The sequence below is a fragment of the Panthera tigris genome, chromosome D2 (genome assembly GCF_018350195.1).
Source record: "Panthera tigris isolate Pti1 chromosome D2, P.tigris_Pti1_mat1.1, whole genome shotgun sequence".
In the NCBI taxonomy this organism is placed as follows: Eukaryota; Metazoa; Chordata; class Mammalia; order Carnivora; family Felidae; genus Panthera; species Panthera tigris.
In genome coordinates this window covers 49,325,910-49,348,873 of record NC_056670.1, presented here as the reverse complement: position 1 = coordinate 49,348,873, position 22,964 = coordinate 49,325,910, and the positions used below count along the sequence as shown (strand labels likewise).

Here is a 22,964-nt window from a genome sequence, read left to right as displayed (position 1 = left end):
AATACAGTGTGAAGATCATAAAATATTCTTTATATAAAGTAATAATATCACCAGCATTTATCCACACTCATTATTTCCTGAGCACGTGCACCTAAGTCATAGGATATGAGCTGCAGTCCAGCCCTGTGAGATGACAGCAGAGGCTATCTAGGGCTGTTCAGTCTAGTACATATCTTTTTGATCTTTTCTTCTACAGAGATATCAGTGATGAGCATGCTAATGAACCTACAGTAGAATCTTAATATTATTTTGGGGAAAATGAAATAGAGTTGTATTCCTTTTGACGTAGTAGTTCACTCGTAGTGGGGAAAATACATTTTGATTATTTTATCACCATTAAATGAGTTGTTTTTTTAACCAAGGATTTATTTATAAACTAGGAAGTAACGTATCTGATTTTGTGTTATGTGGGCTGTTTTTTTCTTATACCTGTAGGGAATGTTTAACTCTGCTTTGGAAGTGGCCAAATTTGAAGGTGCTGTGATTCGAACTGTCAGTGGCATAAGGGGACAGATCAAGAAAGCACTTCGGGCTCCAGAAGGAGCTTTCCGGGCCAGCTTTGAGGATAAGTTGTTGATGAGTGGTAAATATAATCGTGGTGTAATCATAACAGCATGTTACCGTTCACTGTTGATTTCTAGCCAGTGTGGATTCAAGGCTGTAGTTTAGGTTTTAGGAAATTGGAATCAGCTCCAGCTCTCCCCAGTTGGAGCATCTTAGGCTAAGTCATGCTGTGTGTGGAGCCATGTGATTCAGACCCAGTAAGAGTTTTGTGATATTTAAAATTTTACTTGGTGAAGTCTCTCTTCAAATACCATGCAACTAACTAGAGAAGTTTGGAGTGAATGTTCATTTGTTTGACAGGATCGTTACGAATTTTCTTTTGAAAATGTTAAAGTAAATTACCTCTCTTTCCAGATATTGTCTTCATGAGGACTTGGTATCCCGTCTCCATTCCAGCCTTCTATAACCCAGTGACTTCTTTGTTAAAACCAGTTGGTGAGAAAGACACATGGTCAGGAATGCGGACCACCGGTCAACTCCGGCTTGCCCATGGTGTCCGACTAAAGCCCAACAAGGATTCTTTGTATAAGGTATGGTCACACATGTGCTCTGTAGATGGGGGTCATCCAGATGCTTTGTACATAATGTTTTTGAATGTTTTGAATTTTCAAGTAGGAAATCTAATGTTAAATTTGAATGAACATGTTGTATATTCATAGAGTATTTTGGCAAGAATGCAGGAAAGTGGTAATAGTTTTCGTGGGTTGGAAAGGAGACAGACTTTTCACTGTATACTCTTTTGAACTGTTTTTTTCCTGCCATATACATGTATTACTTTTAAGAACACTAATGTGCTAATTGTTATTGAAGCAATGTGGGTGAGTTTTTTTTGAAAGTTTTAATAAACTTTGTAGTGAAGTGTTAACATGCATACAGAAAACTACACAGATCATAAGCATACAGCTCATGAATTTTAACACACCCAAAATTGCTGTCACCTGGATCAAGCAATAGAATTACCAGCACAACAAAAGCCTCCCTTATGACTGCTAGTCAATACCCCATCTCCACCTCAAAGATAGCCACTATCTTGACTCCTGACAGGTAAATTATTTCTGCCTGTTTTTTGAGTTTTATAAAATACAGCATAAACTATTTTGCCTGTTTTCTTTCATTCGGTTTTATGAGACTCATTCGTGTTCTTTGTATAGCAGGCATTCATTTGTTACTGTCAAGTAGAATTGTATTATGTGACAGTGTCAGTTTTATCCATTGTTGGACATTATTTCCAGTTTTTAGCCATTATAAATGCTACCCTGAATACTTACGTGTGACTTGTTTGATATACATATGCACACATTTCTTTTACATAGACCCCCCCCCCAGGTTAGGATTGCCAGGTATAGGGTATGCATGTGTTCAGCTTCACTGGATGATGCTTGTAGTATTCTGGAGCCATACCAGGTTAGATTCCCACCACCAATAGTTGCCAGTAGTTGGCGTCATCACTATTTTTTTTTTATTTTAAGTTCTCAGTGCCTGTCAAAATCCCATTTCATTTGGATTTTGGTCTTGGAGAACTTTTATTATTTTCTTCACACGTTAATGCATTTGAAAAGATTTATTTTAATGCTGGGTATTTAATTGTTTTGTAATAAGAGGGTAGTTCAGGATATCAGTCTGCCATTCTGCCAGAAACAGAAGTTTCCCAGTCATTACTTTTTTAATGAAATAGTTAATAATACAGTTTTGAATTATGTTATGCGAATTTCTGTTAAAATGTATTACAGGATGTGATACCTGTTGTCTAGCTTATGATGCTTAGTCTTTTTTTCAGAATGTGACTTCTCCAAGGTCCTTCATTCCAAGCATTTTAGGTTCCTAAATAGAGGAATATTGAATATTATCATGGATGATGTCTTTCATAGTAAATTTAAAGACGTGGCAGAAATATTCTCTATATAGTTGATGTTGGCCTTGGTAAAGACCTAGGGCAAGATTTTCAACTTATTAGTATTTTTGAGGCAGCTAAGAATTTTGATCATCTCAATTTAAGCAGTGAAATTAGACTCCTGTAAAAATTGAATGCAGAGGGTGTTTGGCCTTTATCTGTCATTTTAATCTCCTTTTTCTCAGCTGGCTTTCCATTAGAAACAGAATAAAGTTAAACTTTTTAATGGCAGTCAGGGATGGGGACACTTCAGCTGCTGCTGATTGGAGGAAGAACTATGACCTTAAATTCACAGAGGTTGACTGTGAAGATGAACAGCTAGATTATTCTTCTTCAGATACAAGAAACTACCTCAGTGCCCCCAAAATAAGGTGTGGGTTTTCCATTAAAAGAAACTTTGGATCTGTTGATCTGCTCTGTTGAGATCCCCATAGTTCATACCATAGACATGGACACAGTTGTTTTTTTGGAAGAACTATAAATATATTCTATGTATTTCTCTGTTTTGCAACAGAGAAGTATACATCCATTGAGGCAATCCATATTTGATAGACAATTGAATCCTCATTTCTGATGATCAGCAGACTCTGGTGTTACTGATCATATGGAAAAGTCAATTCACTGAGAAGATTTTAGGCAAGTTTTAAATGCATATAGAGCATCATTCAAATACATCACTGTCTTTATTTTTCTTTTCAGCCAATCATGAGGCAAAAGAAACATTTTAATTCACTGCACATTCCAAAAGCCTTGCAGAAGGCCCTGCCATTTAAGAACAAGCCCAAGACCCAAGCAAAGGCAGGCAAGATACCGAAGGACAGGCGGAGACCAGCCGTCATACGGGAACCTCATGAAAGGAAGGTACTGTCGATAATGGCTTCCTGCATCTTGCATTTAGATGTGAAAATAGCACTTTCAAGTAGCACATGTGGTGCTTCTACTGCATTCTCATTTTTCATTGGGAAAGGGTAAGGGCCAGACTTATTCAAGGCACTAGCACCAAAATTTAGAGGAGAGGCCAGAGTCCATTTCCCTTTTGTTTAGTCGTGCTGTGTCTTACACATTTTAATGGGGAGTAATGGAAGCATCCAGCTGACAAGTCACTGTATCGTAGTTGTCCATAGTATCCAGAGTGATTAACAAAGGTGGTTTTGTGGTGAAAGCCGTTATTTAAGTATTTTGCTCTAGATACGCTCCTATTTCTGCTTCCATGCAAATTATGATGTCCTAGTTCAGGGTAAATTTTTCCTAGGTTAATGTTCATTTGGATCATGGATTGCTTCTAGTTTTGATACATCAGCTGAGGTGTTTAGGCCCCTGGAAACTTAGAAGGAAAGCATGCTGTAAGAGTATTCTGATGCTCATGCGTTTTGTCCTTGTCAGATCCTTGCACTGCTGGATGCTCTAAGTACGGTGCACAGTCAGAAGATGAAGAAGGCCAAGGAACAACGGCATTTGCACAATAAAGAACACTTCAAGGTGAAGCAGAAGGAGGAAGAAGAGAAACTGAAGCGACAGAAGGACCTCAGGAAGAAGCTCTTCCGAATTCAGGGTCAAAAAGAAAGGAGAAATCAGAAGTCCAGCCTGAAGGGGTCTGGGGAGCCATCAAAATGAGCTTTAAACAGATAGTCTTTGCATCTGCAGAGGGGGATGGTTTCAAATACTACAGTACCTGTAAATGACAGCAGGGCACTGGAGCCCAAGGAAGACCCCTTTGTTGGATATGTTGCCCAGATTGTGCCTTTGAGAAGAGAAATGGAGACTCAGCTGATAGGACGCCCATTCATTCTCAGAGCCTAGGTTGTGTCAAGATTTAAAGCAATATTATTTATGGTTTTGTAGATTCCTTCACATTCCTCTTACCTTAGTTTTCATTTTTTGTGCTACAAAAATATTACTAAAATACTTAATTTTGGCTTAATAGTTTTCATCAGGGATGAATGCTTGATGATTGTGGATAAATTGCTGATTCTGCCATCCTCATGATGCGTCCTCCAAAGGGGAAAAATATTAACTTGAAAACTCAGCTTTCAAATGTTAGAAAGGAGTGTATGGTTCAGTGCACAGCTATTTCCCAGAGGCCATGTGATGGGTAATAGCACAACAGGCTGACCTGACTGCACATAGAAGAATCCAGCTGCTTCTATTAATTTATGTCACCATATATGGGGCTAGTTTTGATCTGTTAAAACAAATTAATAAAATATTTTAAAATTTTCTCAGCTTTCATTTCTTACATGGTAAAAATTGATAGATACAACCCACTTGAAGAAAAACTCTTTGAAGTCCTTCAGTCATTTTTAAGAGTGTAATAAGGATCTGGAGATCCAAGCCCTAAACTACTCCCTTCTGAGGTGACCACCTGTGCTGCTCACTATGGTGTATCCAGAACCGAATGCTGTTGGTGCCAGTACAATAAGTGCAGGGATGAATTAATTAAATTCCTGCTCTATCACTAAATGTGCTTCGATTTTTCCATAACTGCCAATACGCTGTGGCCTGGCAGCAAAGCATATAGGGGGACAGAAGGGGGGCTGCCGCCGAGCTTTCTGCCTCCTCCCTTTGCCTTGTGGAGCACACTTTACCTGCCCGAGACCCAAGGTGGCTTGCCAGTCTCAGGTGGGAGCACTTGAATGTGATAATGTGCCTTACAAACTAATTTCTGGCAAAGGTAACCGTGTAATGATATCCTGGTAGGGAACTTGTTACCTAGGTGGAGCTATTTTACCATCATCTTAAATTTCTTTTCCTTTCGGTGGGCTTCTGACGGAAGAGAGAACTGAAGACTGGCCTGGTACACAAGGCTGGCTCAAATCAAGGATACCCATCCCAGCCCACGAGACCTTCTGCCCTCCACTGAGGGTAGGCAGTGAGAACCCCAGCCTGGAGGGCCATCCATGCCTGCTCTGGATGATGCCCTCTGAATCTGATAGAAATATGATGCTACCACGTTGACTAATGCAAGGGAAAAGGAAACAGGTGAAACGAACTTTAGTATTCTTATTTTTAAGCCATTATATCTAACATGTTATTATAACATACAGCCTGTGTTTTTATATAATGAGATATTTGACATTTCTATTTTTTGTGGAGTCTTTGAAATTTCGTATGCACTTTACTTTTACAGTGCCTCTCAATTCAGATGCTAAATTTTGTGGAAATACTTGACCTGTATTTAGATTTCATTAAGTTTATAGTTTAAAAAACAAGATTCATACCCCCTCGTTTTAAATATGACTGAACTTGGTACTGGTTTTTAAGTTGAAATTAATTAAAATTAAAACAAAATGTCCAGTTCTCAGCAGCAGTCATGCATTTCAGTTGCTTGATGGACTGCATGGCCAATGGCTACGTTGAGGACAGTGTGGCTCTATAGTGTAGAACATCAGGAAAGGCTTCCTTAAAGGAAGCAGGTTAACTTGGCAAAAGGTAGGACTGGGAAGGAGAAGAGCGTGTCAGCCAATAAAAATGCACGTCCAAAGGCCTTGGGCACAACGCAGCTCGATACCTGCAAGCCGCTGTGTTTGAAGCCAGGATGGACACAGGGTTGCAGGAAGCTGCAGGGGAAGATAGAGAAGGAAATGGAGAGACAGGCAACGAAGCTGCATTAAGATACTATCTTTATCCCAAGATACTGGAAAGCCCTTGGAGGATACTTAGTTGGGACAATATGGTCAGATTTGTATTTTTGAAAAATTCCCATTACTGCTGGGTAGGGACTAATTTGGAGGGAATCCAGGGATAAGTCTTGGAAGTAGGCTGAGGCAGGAAGGTGGTACAGAGATGGAGAAGTGGTAGATGCTAGAGCTTTAGATGTAACATGGGAGGTATGTTGGATCTGAGAGTTGTGGGGAGCAAGGGGTTTTCAGGAGACCCCTCTGATTCCTAGGTGTCTGGCTTACACTGAGGATTTTGCTGTCTGGGCTGCTGGGTAGTGAGGAACTTGGTTTTAGGAAATGGTACCTGTGGGACAGCCACATAGATATGTCTGAAGAGGTAGTTAGGAATACTGTCTGAAGCTCAGGTTGACATCCTATCTGGGCTTAAAATGCATTGCTAAGAGACAGCAACACCTTCCTGGAAGTGGATGGAGTTACCTAGGGAGGAGTCAGAATTGAACATAGGTGGGTCTTAGTCCAGCATTCTTCCCATTAGGTCAATATTATCACATACCTCAAAATCACCAAGTCCAACCCGCATATGCACATGAGCAGCCCAAGAAGCCCAAGGGATCCTGCTGCGGTTCACGTGACTAGAGCTGAGCAGGTCCAGCCAAGCACAGCTGGGCATAGAAGCCAGACATGTAAGTGACATCAACAAATAGGACAGCCTGTCTTTTCTGTGGGCAGACTTGACCATCCCAGGGGCTGAGGTGGAGGAAGGGTCTGGGTAGTGGACTCCAGTGTCCACACCACTCACTGTGATGTGACTCAATACAAGTTCATGAGTATCTCTGAGTTTCAGGTTCCTTGTCCGCAAGATAGAGATAATAAACCAATCGTGCGGTCTGTGAGGATTTAATGAGGTTACATTCGAAGTGACTGCTACAGAACAGATTTTCAAAGTTAGATTTCCTGTCTGGTCCCATTTTAAAGAGGTGTGTAGGTCTCTGTATTTTAGCATGTATATAGATTCATGTCACCAGTACCACAACTAAGATCCCAATCAGTCCTCTCTCCCAAGCACTAACTCATGCAATGTAGCCCTCCCAACTGTCCTCCACCCCGCCCTGCTACCTACTGACATATATTTCCACACCATAGCTCTGTTTTGAGAATGTCATGTAAGTAGAAGCATGAGTTATGTAATCTCTTGTAATTGGTTACTTTTGCTGAGCATCGTGCCTTTGAAATTCATCCCAATTCTTCTGTGTATTGTTGATGCTGTCCTTTTGATTATTGAATAGTATCCAACTGTACAGATGGACCACAGCTGGTCATCCATTCACCAATGGAAGGACGGTGTGGTTTTTCCCATTTTTTTTTACAATTATGAATATAGCTGCTATAAACATTTGTGTGGAGGTTTTTGTGTGAACATAAGATTTCATTACTGCAGCGTAAATACCTTGGAGTACGTCATATGGTCTAATGTAGCTGTCAGACTCTTCCAGAGTGGCTGTTCCATTTTTGCATTCACACCAGCAATTAAAGAGAGTTTTAGCACTCTGCCTGTTCATCATCACTTGGTATTGCCAGTGCTTTTTACATTAGCCATGCTACTGGGTACTGTGGAGAAAGAGGATCTCTTACTTGCCTTTCATATACAGTGACCTCTTTAGTGAACTTTAGGTTCAAGCCTTTGCCTGCTTTTTATTTGGATGTGTTTTTTTCTTAATGTTTTAATTTATTTTTAGAGCATGTGAGCCAGGGAAGGGCAGAAAGAAGGGGACAGAGGATCCAAAGCGGGCTCTGCACTGGCAGCAGTGAGCCTGATGTGGGGCTTGAACTCATGAACCATGAGATCATGACCTGAGCCAAAGTTGGATGCTCAACCGACTGAGCCACCCAGGCACCCCTGGATTTTTTTTTTAAGCTAATTATTTATTTTTTATAATTTACATCCAAGTTAGCACATGGTGCAACAATGATTTCAGGAGTAGATTCCTTAATGCCCCTTAGCCATTTAGCCCATCCCCCCTCCCACAACCCCTCCAGCAACCTGTTGTTTGTTCCCTATATTTATGAGTCTCTTCTGTTTTGTCCCCCTCCCTGTTTTTATATTATTTTTCTTCTCTTCCCTTATGTTCATCTGTTTTGTATCTTAAAGTCCTCATATGAGTGAAACCATGTGATAATTGTCTTTCTTCAATTGACAAATTTCACTTAGCATAATACCCTCCAGTTCCATCCATGTAGTTGCAAATGGCAAGATTTCATTCTTTTTGATTGCCAAGTAATATTCCATTGTATATATATATACCACATCTTCGTTATCCATTCATCCATCAATGGACATTTGGGCTCTTTCCATACTTTGGCTATTGTCGATAGTGCTGCTATAAACATGGGGGTGCATGTGTGCCTTCAAAACAGCACACCTGTATCCCTTGGATAAATACCTAGTAGTACAATTGCTGGGTCATAGGGTAGTTCTATTTTAATTTTTTGAGGAACCTCCATACTGTTTTCCAGAGTGGCTGCACCAGTTTGCATTCCCACCAGCAGTGCAAAAGAGACCCTCTTCCTCTGCATCCTCACCAACACCTGTTGTTGCCTCAGTTGTTAATGTTAGCCATTCTGATTGGTGCGAGGTAGTAGCTCATTGTGGTTTTGATTCGTATTTTGAGTGATGTTGAGCATTTATTCATGTGTCGGTTGGCCATCTGGATGTCTTCTTTGGAGAAGTGTCAATTCATGGCTTTTGCCCATTTCTTTACTGGATTATTTGGTTTTTGGGTATCGAGTTTGATAAGCTCTCTATAGATTTTGGATACTAACCCTTTATCTGATATGTCGTTTGCAAATATCTTTTCCCATTCCGTCAGTTGCCTTTTAGTTTTGCTGATTGTTTTCTTCACTGTGCAGAAGCTTTTTATTTTGATGAGGTCCCAATAGTTCATTTTTACTTTGGTTTCCTGTATCTCCAGAGACATGTTGAGTAAGAAGTTGCTGCAGGCAAGATCAAAGAGGTTTTTGCCTGCTTTCTCCTCGAGGATTTTGATGGCTTCCTGTCTTACATTGAGGTCTTTCATCCATTTTGAGTTTATTTTTGTGTATGGTGTAAGAAAGTGGTCCAGGTTCATTTTTCTGCATGTTGCTGTCCAGTTTTCCCCAGCATCATTTGCTGAAGAGACTGTCTTTATTCCATTGGATATTCTTTCCTGCTTTATCAAAGATTAGTTGGCCATACGTGTGTGGGTTCATTTCTGGGTTTTCTATTCTGTTCCATTGATCTGAGTGTCTGTTTTTGTGCCACTACCATACTGTCTTGATGATTACAGCTTTGTAGTATAGCTTGAAGTCCGGGATTGTGATGCCTCCAGCTTTAGCTTTCTTTTTCAAGATTGCTTTGGCTATTTGGGGTCTTTTCTGGTTCCATACAAATTTTAGGATTGTTTGGTCTAGCTCTGTGATGAATGCTGGTGTTATTTTGTTAGGGATTGTGTTGAATATGTAGATTGCTTTGGGTAGTTTTGACATTTAACAATATTTGTTCTTCCTATCCAGGAGCATGGAGTATTTTTCCTTTTGTGTGTGTGTCTTCTTCAATTTCTTTCATAAGCTTTCTGTAGTTTTCAGTGTATAGATTTTTACCTCTTTGGTTAGACTTATTCCTAGGTATTTTATGGTTTTTGGTGCAATTGTAAATGGGATTGATTCCTTGATTTCTCTTTCTGTTGCTTCATTATTGGTGTGTAGGAATGCAACTGATTTCTGTGCATTGATTTTATATCCTGCCACTTTGTTGAATTCATGGATCAGTTCTAGCATTTTTTTGGTGGAATATTTTGTGTTTTCCATATAGAGTATCATGTCATCTGCAAAGAGTGGAAGTTTGACCTCTCCTGGCCGATTTGGATACCTTTTATTTCTTTGTGTTGCCTAATTGCTGAGGCTAAGACTTACAATACTATGTTGAATAACAGTTGTGAGAATGAACATCCCTATCTTGTTCCTGACCTTAGGGGGAAAGCTCTCAGTTTTTCCCCATTGAGGATGATATTAGCATTGGATCTTACATATATGGCTTTTATGATCTTGAGGTATGATCCTTCTATCCTTACTTTATTGAGGGTTTTTATCAAGAAAGGATACTGTATTTTGTCAAATGCTTTCTCTGCATCTATTGAGAGGATCATGTGGTTCTTGTCCTTTCTTTTATTGATGTGATGAATCACATTGATTGCTTTGCGGATATTGAACCAGCCCTGTATCTGAGATATAAATCCCACTTGGTTGTGGTGAATAATTTTTTTAATGTATTGTTGGATCCGGTTGGCTAATATCTTGTTGAGGATTTTTGCATCCATGTTCATCAAGGAAATTGGTCTATAGTTCTCCTTTTTAGTGAGGTCTTTGGTTTTGGAATCGAAAGTGTTTGGAAGTTTTCCTTCTGTTTCTATTTTTTGGAACAGCTTCAAGAGAATAGGTGTTAACTTTTCTTTAAATGTTTGGTAGAATTCTCCTGGAAAGTTATCTGGCCCTGGATTCTTGTTTTTTGGGAGATTTTTGATTATGAATTCAATTTCTTTACTGCTTATGGGTCTGTTCAAATTTTCTCTTTCTTCCTGTTTCAGTTTTGGTAGTTCATGTTTCTAGGAATTTGTCCATTTCTTCCAGATTGTCCATTTTATGGGCATATAATTGCTCGTAATATTCTCTTATTATTGTTTGTATTTCTGCTGTGTTGGTTGTGATCTCTCCTCTTTCATTCTTGATTTTATATATTTGGGTCCTTTCCTTTTTCTTTTTGATCAAATTGGCTAGGGGTTTATCAATTTTGTTAATTCTTTCAATGAACCGGCTTCTGGTTTCGTTGATCTGTTCGGTTTTGGTTTTGGTTTTGATAGCATTGATTTCTGCTCTAATCTTTATTATTTCCTGTCTTCTGCTGGTTTTGGGTTTTATTTGCTGTTCTTTTTCCAGCTCTTAAAGGTATAAGATTAGGTTGTGTATCTGATACCTTTCTTCCTTCTTCAGGAAGACCTGGATTGGTATATACTTCCCTCTTATGACCACTTTGCTGTCTCTCAGAGGTATTGGGCTGTGGTGTTATCATTTTCATTGGCTTCTATGTACTTTTTAATTTCCTCTTTAACTTCTTGGTTGGCCCATTCATTCTTTAGTAGGATGGTTTTTAGTCTCCAAGTATTTGTTATCTTTCCACATTTTTTCTTGTGATCAATTTTGAGTTTCATAGCATTGTGATATGAAAATGTGTGGTGTGATCTCGATCTTTTTGTATTTGTTGAAGGCTGATTTTGTGTCCCAGTATGTGATCTATTTTGGAGAACATTCCATGTGCACTGGAGAAGAATGTGTATTCTGCTGCTTTAGGATGAAATGTTCTGAATATATCTGTTAAGTCCATCCAGTCCAGTGTGTCATTCAAAGCTATTGTTTCCTTGTTGGTTTTCTGTTTAGATGATCTGTCCATTGCTGCAAGTGGGGTGTTGAAGTTCCCTACTATTATGGTATTATCAGTGAGTTTCTTTATGTTGTGATTAATTGATTTATATATTTGGGTGCTATCACATTTGGAGCATAAATGTTTACAACTGTTAGGTCTTCTTGGTGGATAGACCCCTTAATTATGATATAATGCCCTTCTTCATCTCTTGTTACAGTCTTTATTTTAAAGTCTAGTTTGTCTGATATAAGTATGGCTACTCTGGCTTTCTTTGGGTGACCATTAGCATGATAGATTGTTCTCCATCCCCTTACTTTCAATCTGAAGGTGTCCTTAGGTCTAAAGTGGGTCTCTTGTAAACAGCATATAGATGGATCTTGTTTTCTTATCCATTCTGTTATCCTGTGTCTTTTGATTAGAGCATTTAGTCCATTGATGTTTAAAGTGAATGCTGAAATATATTAATTTATTGCCATTGTGTTGCCTGTAGAGTTAGAGTTTCTGGTGGTATTCTCTGGTTCTTTCTAGTCTTTGTTGTTTTGGGTCTTTTTTGTACTTTCCATCTTTTCTTCCCTTAGAGATTCCCCCTTAAAATTTCTTGCAGGGCTGGTTTAGTGGTCAGGAACTCCTTTAATTTTTGTTTGTCTGGGAAGCGTTTTATCTCTCCTTATATTTTGAATGACAGATTTCCTAGATAAAGAATTAATTCTTGGCTCATATTTTTCCAGTTCAGCACATTGAATATATCCTGCCACTCCTTTCTGGCCTGCCAAGTTTCTGTGGATAGGTCTGCTACAAACCTGATCTGTTTTCCCTTGTAGGTTAAGGACTTTTTTACCCTTGCTGCTTTCATGATTCTTGCCTTGCCTGAGTATTTTGTGAATTTGATCTATGATATGGCTTGATCAGTTTTTGTTGAATCTAATGGGAGTCCTCTGTGCTTCCTGAATTTGATGTCTGTGTCTTTCCCCAGGTTAGGAAGTTTTCTGCTATGATTTGCTCATATAACCCTTCTACTCCTTTTTCTCTCTCTTCATCTTCTGAGACCCCTATGATTCTGTTGTTGTTCCTTTTTAATGAGTCACTGATTTCTCTAATTCTTAAATCGTGCTCTTTTGCCTTAGTCTCCCTTTTTTTTTCCTGCTTCATTGTTCTCCATAAGTTTGTCCTCTACCTTGCTGATTTGCTGCTCTGCTTCATCCATCCTTGCTGTTGTGGCACCATTCAAGATTGCAGCTCAGTTATAGCATTTTTAATTTCATCCTGACTAGCTTTTATCTCCACAGAAAGGGATTCTAATCTGTTTTCAACCCCAGCTAGTATTCTTATCATGACTCTAAATTCTGATTCAGACATCTTGCCTGTATCTGTATTGATTAAGTCACTGGCTGTCATTTCTTCCTGTTCTTTCTTTTGGGGTGAATTCCTGTTTCATTATTTTGAAGGAAGAAAAGGGATTAATAAGACAAAAAATTAAAATTAAAAAATTGAAAACAACACAAAAAAATCAAATAAAGGATGCTAGATCCTAGGTGTATTTTGGTCTGGTTGTTGAAAGGAGATTGATAGATTAGATAATAAAGGGAAAGATAAGAAAAGCCAAAAAAAGAAGAATGTTTGAAAATTTGAAAAAAATGAATATGATGAAATAGGATAAAATGAAATGATGGAAGTAAATAGAATTTGAAAAATTTACAAAAAAGTAAAAATGTAGAAAGAAATTAAAAATATTTTCAATAAAAATGGAAAATAAAGATAAATTTTTTCTCTTTCTGTATTCAAGAATAAGAAAAGTGAAAAAAGAAATTGAATAGATGGACCAGCAAACAGACTTAAGCATGATTGAAATTACATTGGTTTCCCCTACAGGTCAAACTATGAAGCACTTTATAGTTCATAAACCAAGCAGGCGGAGAGACTTGTGGTGTTCCTGAAGAGCAAGGTTGGCCCAGTTGGACGGGGTTTAGTGTAACATCTCCATTCTCCACTAGATGGCGCTGCTTAGCTTACTGGGGTGTATTGTTGTGGCGCATGTAGGTATGTATGCTGATGTGTAGGAGGGGTGAAAATGGCGTCACCCAGCTACCAGTCTCTAGTTTTGGAACTCTGTTCTCCCCAACCAGCAATCACGCACCCTGCCCTTTTCTCTGGCTTCCATCCACTCCTGGCTTTTACACCATCCGTGACCAAGCCATCAGGTTGCCAGGCAGCACCCCCTTCCTGAGTTTTATCTCAGATGTGGCTATATTTCCCGACCCCTCACTTCTGAGGGACTGCCGCTTTGACCCGTTCTGACCCTCTGGGGGAGGGTCTCACCGAGCAATGGCTGGGTGCTGGTCTTCCCCCAGGAATGTTCGTGAGACTGTGCTGCTGCCAGTGCCCAGAGACTGCGCCTGGGTGCCAGCCCACCCCAGAAAAAGTTCACGCGATTGTGTAATAGCAGTGTTTCAGGGATTATGGTAAATCACAACACACATCTGGCACCAGGCTTCTCCCTTAACGTCCTTGTTCTAGCACCAGTGAATGTGGTTGTTCTCCAGGGTCCGCTGGGACCTTTGCTGTGGCAGCACAGCCTTTACCAAATGTCCTCCCCACAGGGGAACTACCTCTCCCCGTGTGGCCTGAGGACCCCTCAGACCTCACTGTCTGCTCCTGGGCATTCTCCCTTCCCACCAGAGCTCTGCCAGGTATCAAGCTGGAGAGTTTCAGACTCTGCACTCCCCCTGTTTATAGAATCTTAATGGAATTTAAACCCTCTCCTTTCTCCTGTCTCCCTTTTTTGTTCAGTTCCTGCGGGTGTTTCCACTTTTCTACTTTCTTTCCAGCGCTTTTGGTGGGGGGAGGGGAGTAGGGGTGCTTTTCCCGTACTCTCCCCATCTCTGTCCTCTCTCCAAAAGCAAAACAGCTCCTTGCCCTCTGTGGCTTTCTCCTCCAGTTCACCTTTCCTTGCTGCATACCTGCTGAGTTCTGTGGTTCAGGTTGTGCAGATAGTTGTGTTAATCCTCAAATCAGTTTTCTAGGTGTGCAGGGAGGTTTAGTGTTGATCTGGCTGTATTTCAGGGATGAGAGATGCAAAAAAACTTCCATGCTGTTCTGCTATCTTGGCCCCTCTCCTGGATTGTTTGTTTTCTTAATGTTGATTTAGAGAGTTCTTTATACATTTTTAAATAAGTCCTTTGTCAGCTATGTGATTTGCAAACATTTTCTCTTGATCTACAGCTGTCTTTTCATTTTCTTAGCAGTGTCTTACAAAGTTTTTAACATTTACTAATTTTTTTTCTTTTATGGATTGTATATTTGTTATCATGACTAAGAACTCTTTTCCTAACCCTAGCTCATGAAGATTTTCTCCTGGTCTAAAAGTTTTATAGCTTTATGATTTTCATTTTGAGTAAACTTTTGGATAAGGTGTAAGATTTGGATTGGGGTGGCTTTTTTGTTTTCGTTTTTTAACTTAGAGACAACCAGTTTTTCTGGTACTACTTGTTGAATGACTATCCACTCTTCATTGAAATACCTTTGCATCCTTGTCAAAATCCAGGGTATATTGAGGGTATATTCCTGGTTTCTCTATTCTGTTCCACTGATCGATATGTCTAACCCTTTGCCACACAACTGATTATTTTAGCTTTATATTAAGTCTCAAAATGGTGTAGTGGGATTCCTCTATGTTCCTCTTTTTCAAAATTGTTGTAGCTATTCTAGGACCCTTCCCTTTTGGTGTAAATTTTAATAAGCTTGCCTCTATTTATATAAAAAAAAATCCTGCCATGACTTCAATTGCATTAAAATCTACGGATCAGTTTGGAGAGAATTGACAATTTTGCTCTGTTGAGTCCTCCAGTCTGTGATCGTGGCATCTCTCTCCATTTACTTAGGGATTCTTTGATTTCTTCTATCACCATTTTATAGTTTTCAGTCTACATATCCCATCCATGTTTTATTGGTTTTATGTCTAGTTTTCTAATAATTTGGAGCCATTGCAGGTAATATTAATTATTTAAATATTAGTTTTCATTTGGTCACTGCTAGTTTTTAGAAAAATGATTGATTTTTGTGTGTTGAACTTATATCCTTCAGTTTTACTAGCCCCATTTATTATTCTAGGTCTTTGGTAGTTATTTTTGGTTGATTCCTTAGGGTTTTATACTAGGGACAGTTTTTATTGCTTTCCAACTGTATGCTTTTTTTTCTTGATATATTGTACTGACTGGGACTTCTCATATAGTGTGGAATTGGGAGTGGTAACTGTGGACATCCTTGCCTTGTTCCCAATTTTTTTGTAGATCCCCTTTCTCAGTTTGAGGAAATTCCTTTCTGTGTCTAGTTAGCTGGGAATTTTTGTCATGAATAGGTGTTGAATTTTGCCAAGTGATTTTTCTGTACCAACTTATATAATCATGTGGTTTTCATCTTTAGATTGTCATATGGTGGATTACATGGATTTATTTTTCAAATAGTGAACCAACATTGCATTCTTGACATAAACTTCACTTGGTTATGGCATATTTTTCTTTTACTATGTTGTTACATTTGATGCACTGATGTTTTGTTGAGTATTTTTGCACCTGTGTTTGTAAGGGATATGGATTTGTAGAGTTTTTGTGTCTTTATCTGATGATGGTATCTATGAGAGTAATGCTGGCCTTATAAAATGAGTTGGGAAATGTTCTCTTCCTTTTTATTTTCTGGAAGTGATTAAGTGGAATTGGTGTTATTTCTTTAAATGTTTGATAGACTTTGGCAGTGAAACCACCTAGGCCCAGGGATTTTTTAAAAATGTTTTTTAACAATGAATTTGGTATCTTCAATAGTTATAGGGCTATTCAGATTATTTCATCTTGAGTGAATTTTGGTAGATTATGAAATGGAATTAATTTATTTAACCTAAGTTGCCCAATTTGTGGTCATAAAGTTATTTGTAGGATTCCCTTACCATCATTTTATTATCTTTGAGTTCTATAGTGATACCACCTCCTTTATTCTTGATATTGGTAATTTGAGTTTTCTCTACTTTTGTTGTTTGTCAGTCTTTTTAGGGGTTTATTAATTTTATTGATTTTTTTTAAAGAATGAGCTTTTGGTTTTATTGATTTTCTCCATTCTTTTGCTATTTTCAATTTCACTAGTTTTTGCTCTTTATTATTTCTTTTCTTGTGTCTGCCTTGATTTTATTCTGCTCTTCTTCTGTAATGTCTTAAGGTTGAAGTTCAGATTAATGATCTGAGACCTTTCTTTGCTTCTAATATAAGCATTTTAATGCTGAACATGTCCCTGTAAGCACTGTTTAGCTGCAAGTCCCAACAAGCCTTCTGTGAGTTCTGACAGTTGTCCGTTCCATGTGCAAAGCTGTGGTGGTGTTATTTGGGTCAGTTTCACATGTGCATTATGTAGTAGCCTGTACATTGTACAACGTAGCCTGGACATTGATCTCTTAGGTCCATTCTCAAAGTCAGTGATATGCTGTTTAGGGTCAGGTCTATGTATCCACAGCTCAAGAGGGAGCACAGGAGCTCATAAACAGCTTCCTGCACTCACTGTCCTGAACTACTTCCACTCCATAATTTCCCTGGTACTTTCCTGTTTCCCAGGGCTCTCCTTTTTAGCTCTCCACTTCCCTAATGGCTAATGATGTTGACCATCCTTTCATGTCCATATTTGCTATCTATATATCCTCTTTGGTCAAATATCTGTTCATTTCTTTTGAACAGTTTCAATTTCATTTGTTTCATGTTGAGCTCTGAGGTTTCCTTATATTCTAGGCACAGGTTCTTAGGTACATGATTTACAAATATTTTATCTTAGTCTGTAATTTGTCTTTTTATCATCTTAACAGGATATTTTGCAGAGCAACAAAAAATTAATTCTGATGTAGTCCAATTTATCAAATTTTCCTTTTATGGATTATACTTTTGGTGTCAAGTCTAAGAACATTTACCTAGTCCCTTCCCTTCCTTTGCCTTTCCTTCCTTCCCTCCCCTTCCTCCCTTCCCCCACCTTCTTCCAGTGCCTTCATCTTAAACTTCCCAGCCTCCAGAACTGTGAGAAACTTCTGTTGTTCAAGCCACCTAGTTTATGGTGTTTTTGTCATGGCAGCCCAAATGGGCTAAGACAATGGGAAGTAAAAAGAAAACCCAGGAACTTATCCCTCAAGTCATTCCTCAAGTTTTGTGCTTCCAGCCAGTCTGCCTTCCTCTTCCGTAGTCCTTTTATGATTGTCTGTTAGATTATTTCTAGCACAGTTAGTGATATTTACAGGGAAGGAGCAGAGACAGGCAAATCTACACCATCTTGTCATGGTACATCCAGTCAAGTTTTTAGGCATTTGGGATATGCTGCCACAAAATCTGCCCCTCGAAGGGCGCAACACTTCATATCCTACCAGCAACGCCTTCATGCGTCCATTTTCTTTAGCCATGAAAACATCTGATGTTAAGATTTTTGTTTATAAATTTGCTTCTGGCTCCTAATAAGGTGATTAAGATGGGTTGCTAGCTGTAATCCTGTGAACCCAAACCTTGGAGATGTCACAAACAGGATACTTAATTGATAGAGCCCAGATCCTAAGCTAAAAACCCATGAGAAGTCTCAGGGGAGGCAGAGCATGAGAAGAGTAAACCCAGAGAGGAAAAGACCACAAACTGAACACCAGAGGGAGCAGATAAATAGGCAAGACAGGAAGAGCATTTACATGAGCATAATGAATATCCCCAGGAGGATATTGGAAACAGGAGGCTTGATGAGGCAGTTATGAAGAAGTACCAGCTGGGGATATTGGGTATGAACAATTTAAGTGCTGAAATTATGAACTTGATGGGAAGGTTAAAGAGCAGAAGAAAAAAAATGAATGAATCAAGTTGGGGCTCTTCTGGAAAAGATGAGGAAGGGGCCAAGGAGGTAGAGAGTTACAGAGAGAGGTGAGAAGAAGTGTTCACTTTCATCTAATATGAGTGCCAGAAGGAGAGGAAGAGATCCATAGATAAAGAGGAATTACCTAAAAAATAACAGAATTTTCCCAATTCCTGCCAGTGGTAAATGTGTTCAATACTTTTAATTTTTGCCAGTCTGGTAAGCACAAGAAATATTTCATTATTGTTTAAATTTGCATTTTTATTAGATAACCAGAAGGCTGCAGCATGTTTTCTAGTGTTTATTGGTCATTCTCATAATCTTCTGTGATTTGTGCATATCATTTGCTCATTTTTTTTTGTTGGGTTATTTTGCCGTATTAATTTTGTAAAAGCTCCTTATATATTTTGGATATAAATCCTATGATTGTTTATAAATCTTACAGATATTTTTTCCCTAATATGACACTTGTCTTTCGACAAGTCCCTGATGCTTTTCTTTATATAAAGGTTTCAAATGTCCATACAATCATATCTAATATTTTCCTCTATGGCTTTGAGGTTTTGTGTCCTGTTTGGGTGAGCCATTCCTACCTCTTTAATTTAAAAAAATGACCTTGGGGTCACCTGGGTGGCTCGGTTAAGCATCCAACTTTAGCTCAGGTCATGACCTCGCGGTTGGTTCAGGCCCCATCAGGCTCTCTGCTCTCAGCACAGAGCCCGCTTTGGGTCCTCTTCCCCCACCCCCTCCCTGCCCCTCTCCCACTCACGGGTGCTGCTCTCTCTCTCTCTCTCTCTCTCTCTCAAAACTAAATAAATAAACATTTAAAAAATATATTAAAAACATGGCCTTCTATTTTAAATATTCTCCTATTGTGAAAGGTCTTTCCGTGTTTCCTAACTTTTAATTTTTATTCTTTAGCCTAAAAATAATTAGTAATTGTTAAAACTGTTACTTTCCTTTTCAAGTTAGTATTACAAGTTATTAATTATTGGTTTCATTTACTTTTATGGATTGGTTTACATTTAATTTCATTAATTTTTTTGAAGTAATAGATAAATATATGTAGTTTGTAAACATTCCCGCAATATAGGAATAACGTAAACAGAACCAATCTCCTCTGTAATTCCCTCCCAAATCTCTCATCTCATTATCCTCCCCACAGCTGACCTTGCTGTTCTCATGTATATCTTCTAGATCTCCTTTAGACACATTTATATACTATTTTCCTTCATGCGGTCTCCAGTTTTTTAAAAAACAGGCACATAGAATTGTTTTGTTTGGAAACTTTCTATTTTTAGCCATTATAAGCGTCTTGGGGGATGTTTCTATATCATTGCATTGTGTACCTGTGTTTGCGCATATGCGTGCATACATGTGTATGTGTGTGCTCAGGTGTGCAGGCTTGTGTGTGTGTGTGTGTGTGTGTGTGTGTGCGCGCGCGTGTGTGTGTGTGTTCCTGTAGAAAGTTTGTTAATCTCATAGAAAGAACTGGGGAGCTTCCCATTTTTTCCTGTGCTTTGGTAATCTCCATAACGACAATCCCGTCTCTGGAGGCTGAAGGAGCCCCTGTAATACCTTCATTACCTGCTTAGTTTGTTCTATGTTTCTTGTTATTTTCGGGTTTTCTGCCTCCTGTTAAGCCAATTTTGGTGATTTATGCATTCCAAGAAAATCTTCCACTGCTTCCAGATAAAATCAACCAGAATGAGGCTGTGTCTACTATCCTCTTGTGGTTTAAAATATCTCCTTAATATATGGAGTCAATGTCACTTTTTAACCTAATGTTTTCAGATTTCTACCTTTTCCTTTTTTCTTTCGCTTGACTTACCAGAGGATTGCTTATTTTAATGATCTTTTCAAGGAACCAGTTTTGGATTTTATTTATCAAGTCTAGTTTTATTATGTTTTTCCAAAATGTTTATTTATTTTTGAGAGAGAGAGAGACAGAGCACAAGTGGAGGAGGGGCAGAGAGAGACACACACACACAGAATAGGAAGCAGGCTCCAGGCTCTGAGCTGTCAGCAGAGCCCAATATGGGGCTCGAACTCATGAACCGGGAGATCACGAGCTTAAGTCTGATGCCCAACCAACTCAGCCACCCAGGCGCCCCTATATGGTTGTGTTTAAGGTAAATTACTTTATTTCTTGTTTCTTCCTTTTTTAGAAATCTTGTGTTATTTGCTTAGCTATATCTTTCTTTTAGCATTAGGGTGATGCATATATACTTAAGGCTCTTCATTTTTCCCTGAATACTTCTTTGGAAATATCCCACAGGTTTTGATAAGTCATGCTCTTATAGTAGTCTGTTTCTAAAGTGGTTTTCATCTTAGTTTTCATTTTCTTTTTAATCCATCGGCCTTTTGCCTTCAGCTTTCTCCTCTGTCCCTTTCATCCTGTTTATTACAAATTCATTCGATGGTATAAATTTCTCAATAAATTCCAATTTCATTGAATGCCATAATTTGTATATGAACATTTTATTGTCATTGAGTTCCAAATGTTTTATAATTTCCATTGTGGAAATTAATTTTGTTTCCAAAATGTATTTTTGACATTGTCTTCATATTGTTTCTAATTTTATTGAGCCTGGTGAGAGACTGTGGTTTGTGGAATGAGCTGAGGTTTCTTTGCTCATTCAGCACTGTGTCAATGTTTCCAAATACTCTACAGGAGCTTGATGAGAACACATATTCTCTGTTGGATAGAAGTTCATTTATTTCTGAAATACAAGTTAGAGATAGTCTCTTGTTTTCTAACAGCCTTATTTGTTTTAGATGCCCCAGATCTTTGGAGCTAGTGAATCCTTTAACTTTTTTTGTGTTTTGTTTTGTTTTGTTAAATAGGCTCCATGCCTAATGGGGGGCTTGAACTCACAACCCTGGGATCAAGAGTCACATGCTCTGCTGGCTGAGCCAGGCCAGGCGCCCTGGAGTTAATGAATCTTTTAACGTATCCATGGTGTTTCTGTTTGCTTAGGCTGAAGGGAGTGGAGAGACGCTAGAGATCTGTTTGTCCAGACCTGGAACACTTTCATTTGCCCTTGTTGTGCCTTGCCAGGTAAGCGCTCCCCTGTTTTGGAGAGAATAGTGAGTGCAGTTAGCCATTAGTTGCATAGCGAGGTATATTTGCCCTGGGTTGGAGGGGGTCCTGTCTCTGTTTGTTGTTACAGCTGAGATACCACCCCCTCCTCTGCTTCATGATAGATTTTGCTGGTCAGCTGCCTTCCACCTGGCCTGGGCTACTGGCCAGTCCACTGTGTGAAGATGGGCAGAGCAGGAGTGGAGAGGACAGCCTTCCACAAGCTGCCAAGACCCGCCCCACCTTTGGGGCTGCTGCTGTTCTGACTGGAGGGTGCTCTGGGAGGTAGGCCCCACACCTGTTCCCTGGCAGTCTTCCCTCCTTTCGTGGTGGCTCTCCGGGCCACCTGTCTCTCTTGCACCAGATCTTGTCTGGCTCTCTCACCTCTCACTCTCTGCCCTTCCACACTGACACCCATCTTCCCTGTGGTTTATGGGCGCCGATTCTGCTTGGTGCTAAGAGCGTGGAGTCTTTGAAAGTGAGGATATTTGCACACCCATGTTCGCTAGCCAAAGGGTGGACACCGCCTAAGTGTCCAACAGTGGATCAATGGATGAATATAATGTGGTGTATCTAGATAATAGAATATTATCCAGCCTTTAAAAAAGGAAGGAAACTCTGACATACTACAACATGGATGAACCTTGAGGATATTTTGTTTAGTAAACTAAGCCAGACACAAGAGGACAAATAGTACATGAGTCCATTCACAAGAGATACCTAGAATAGGCAAATTCATAGAGACAAAAAGTAGAATGGTGTTTGCCAGGGCCTGTGGGGAGGGAGAATGGGGATCTGTAGTTTAATGGGCTTGGAGTTTCAGTTTGGGAAGATGAAGAAGTCCTGGAGATGGATGGTGGGATGAATGCAGAACAGTGTGGATTTACTTAATAATACTACTGAATTGTACATTTAAAAATGCCTAGGGGCGCCTCGGTGGCTCAGTCGGTTAAGCATCTGACTTTGGCTCAGGTCATGATCTCATGGGTTTTGGGTTCGAGCCCCACGTTGGGCTCTGTGCTGACAGCTCAGAGCCTGGAGCCTGTTTTGGATTCTGTTTCTCCCTCTCTCTCTGTCCCTCCCCCACTCTCACTCTGTATCTCTCTGTCACTTTCAAAAATAAATAAACATTAAAATTTTTTTTAAAAAAGAAAATGCCCAAAATGGAAAGTTTCATGTATATTTGACCACAATTTTTTTAAAAGGGTATTGGAGCCAGTCTGCCTGTTTTAAATCCTGCCTTCGCCATTAAGTTGTACGGCCTTAAGCAGGTTACTAAATCTCCTTGTGCCTCATCTGTACAATGGGAGTACTAGGTATATTAAAGCATGGCTCTGGGGGTTAACACTGGCAGAGCTGTGGGAGTGCGCCTGGCCCAGTGTTAGGTGATGGCTGCTCCTGCCTTTCCTGGATGCATGTGTGGGGATTGGGGGAAAGGGAGATCGGTCTACCATCCTGTTAATTCCCAGCCTTCTTCCAGGAGGACTTTGCCACGCTTCTCCTCCC

The 22,964-nt window shown here is 39.4% G+C and overlaps 1 protein-coding gene across 5 annotated transcripts in view; it reads left to right on the top strand.

Moving 5' to 3' along the window:
- Window positions 1-4,672, top strand: part of BMS1 (BMS1 ribosome biogenesis factor) — a 93,950-nt gene extending 89,278 nt beyond the window's left edge. For all 5 annotated transcript variants that reach the window (XM_042960222.1, XM_042960225.1, XM_007080070.3 and 2 more), the window contains 4 exons: window positions 436-583; window positions 919-1,094; window positions 3,155-3,316; window positions 3,839-4,672. In XM_042960222.1, the coding sequence (XP_042816156.1) occupies window positions 436-583; window positions 919-1,094; window positions 3,155-3,316; window positions 3,839-4,069 (717 nt within the window). In that variant the 3' untranslated portion in view covers window positions 4,070-4,672. The remainder of the gene's footprint in view (window positions 1-435; window positions 584-918; window positions 1,095-3,154; window positions 3,317-3,838) is intronic.
- The last annotated feature ends 18,292 nt before the right edge of the window (window positions 4,673-22,964 follow it).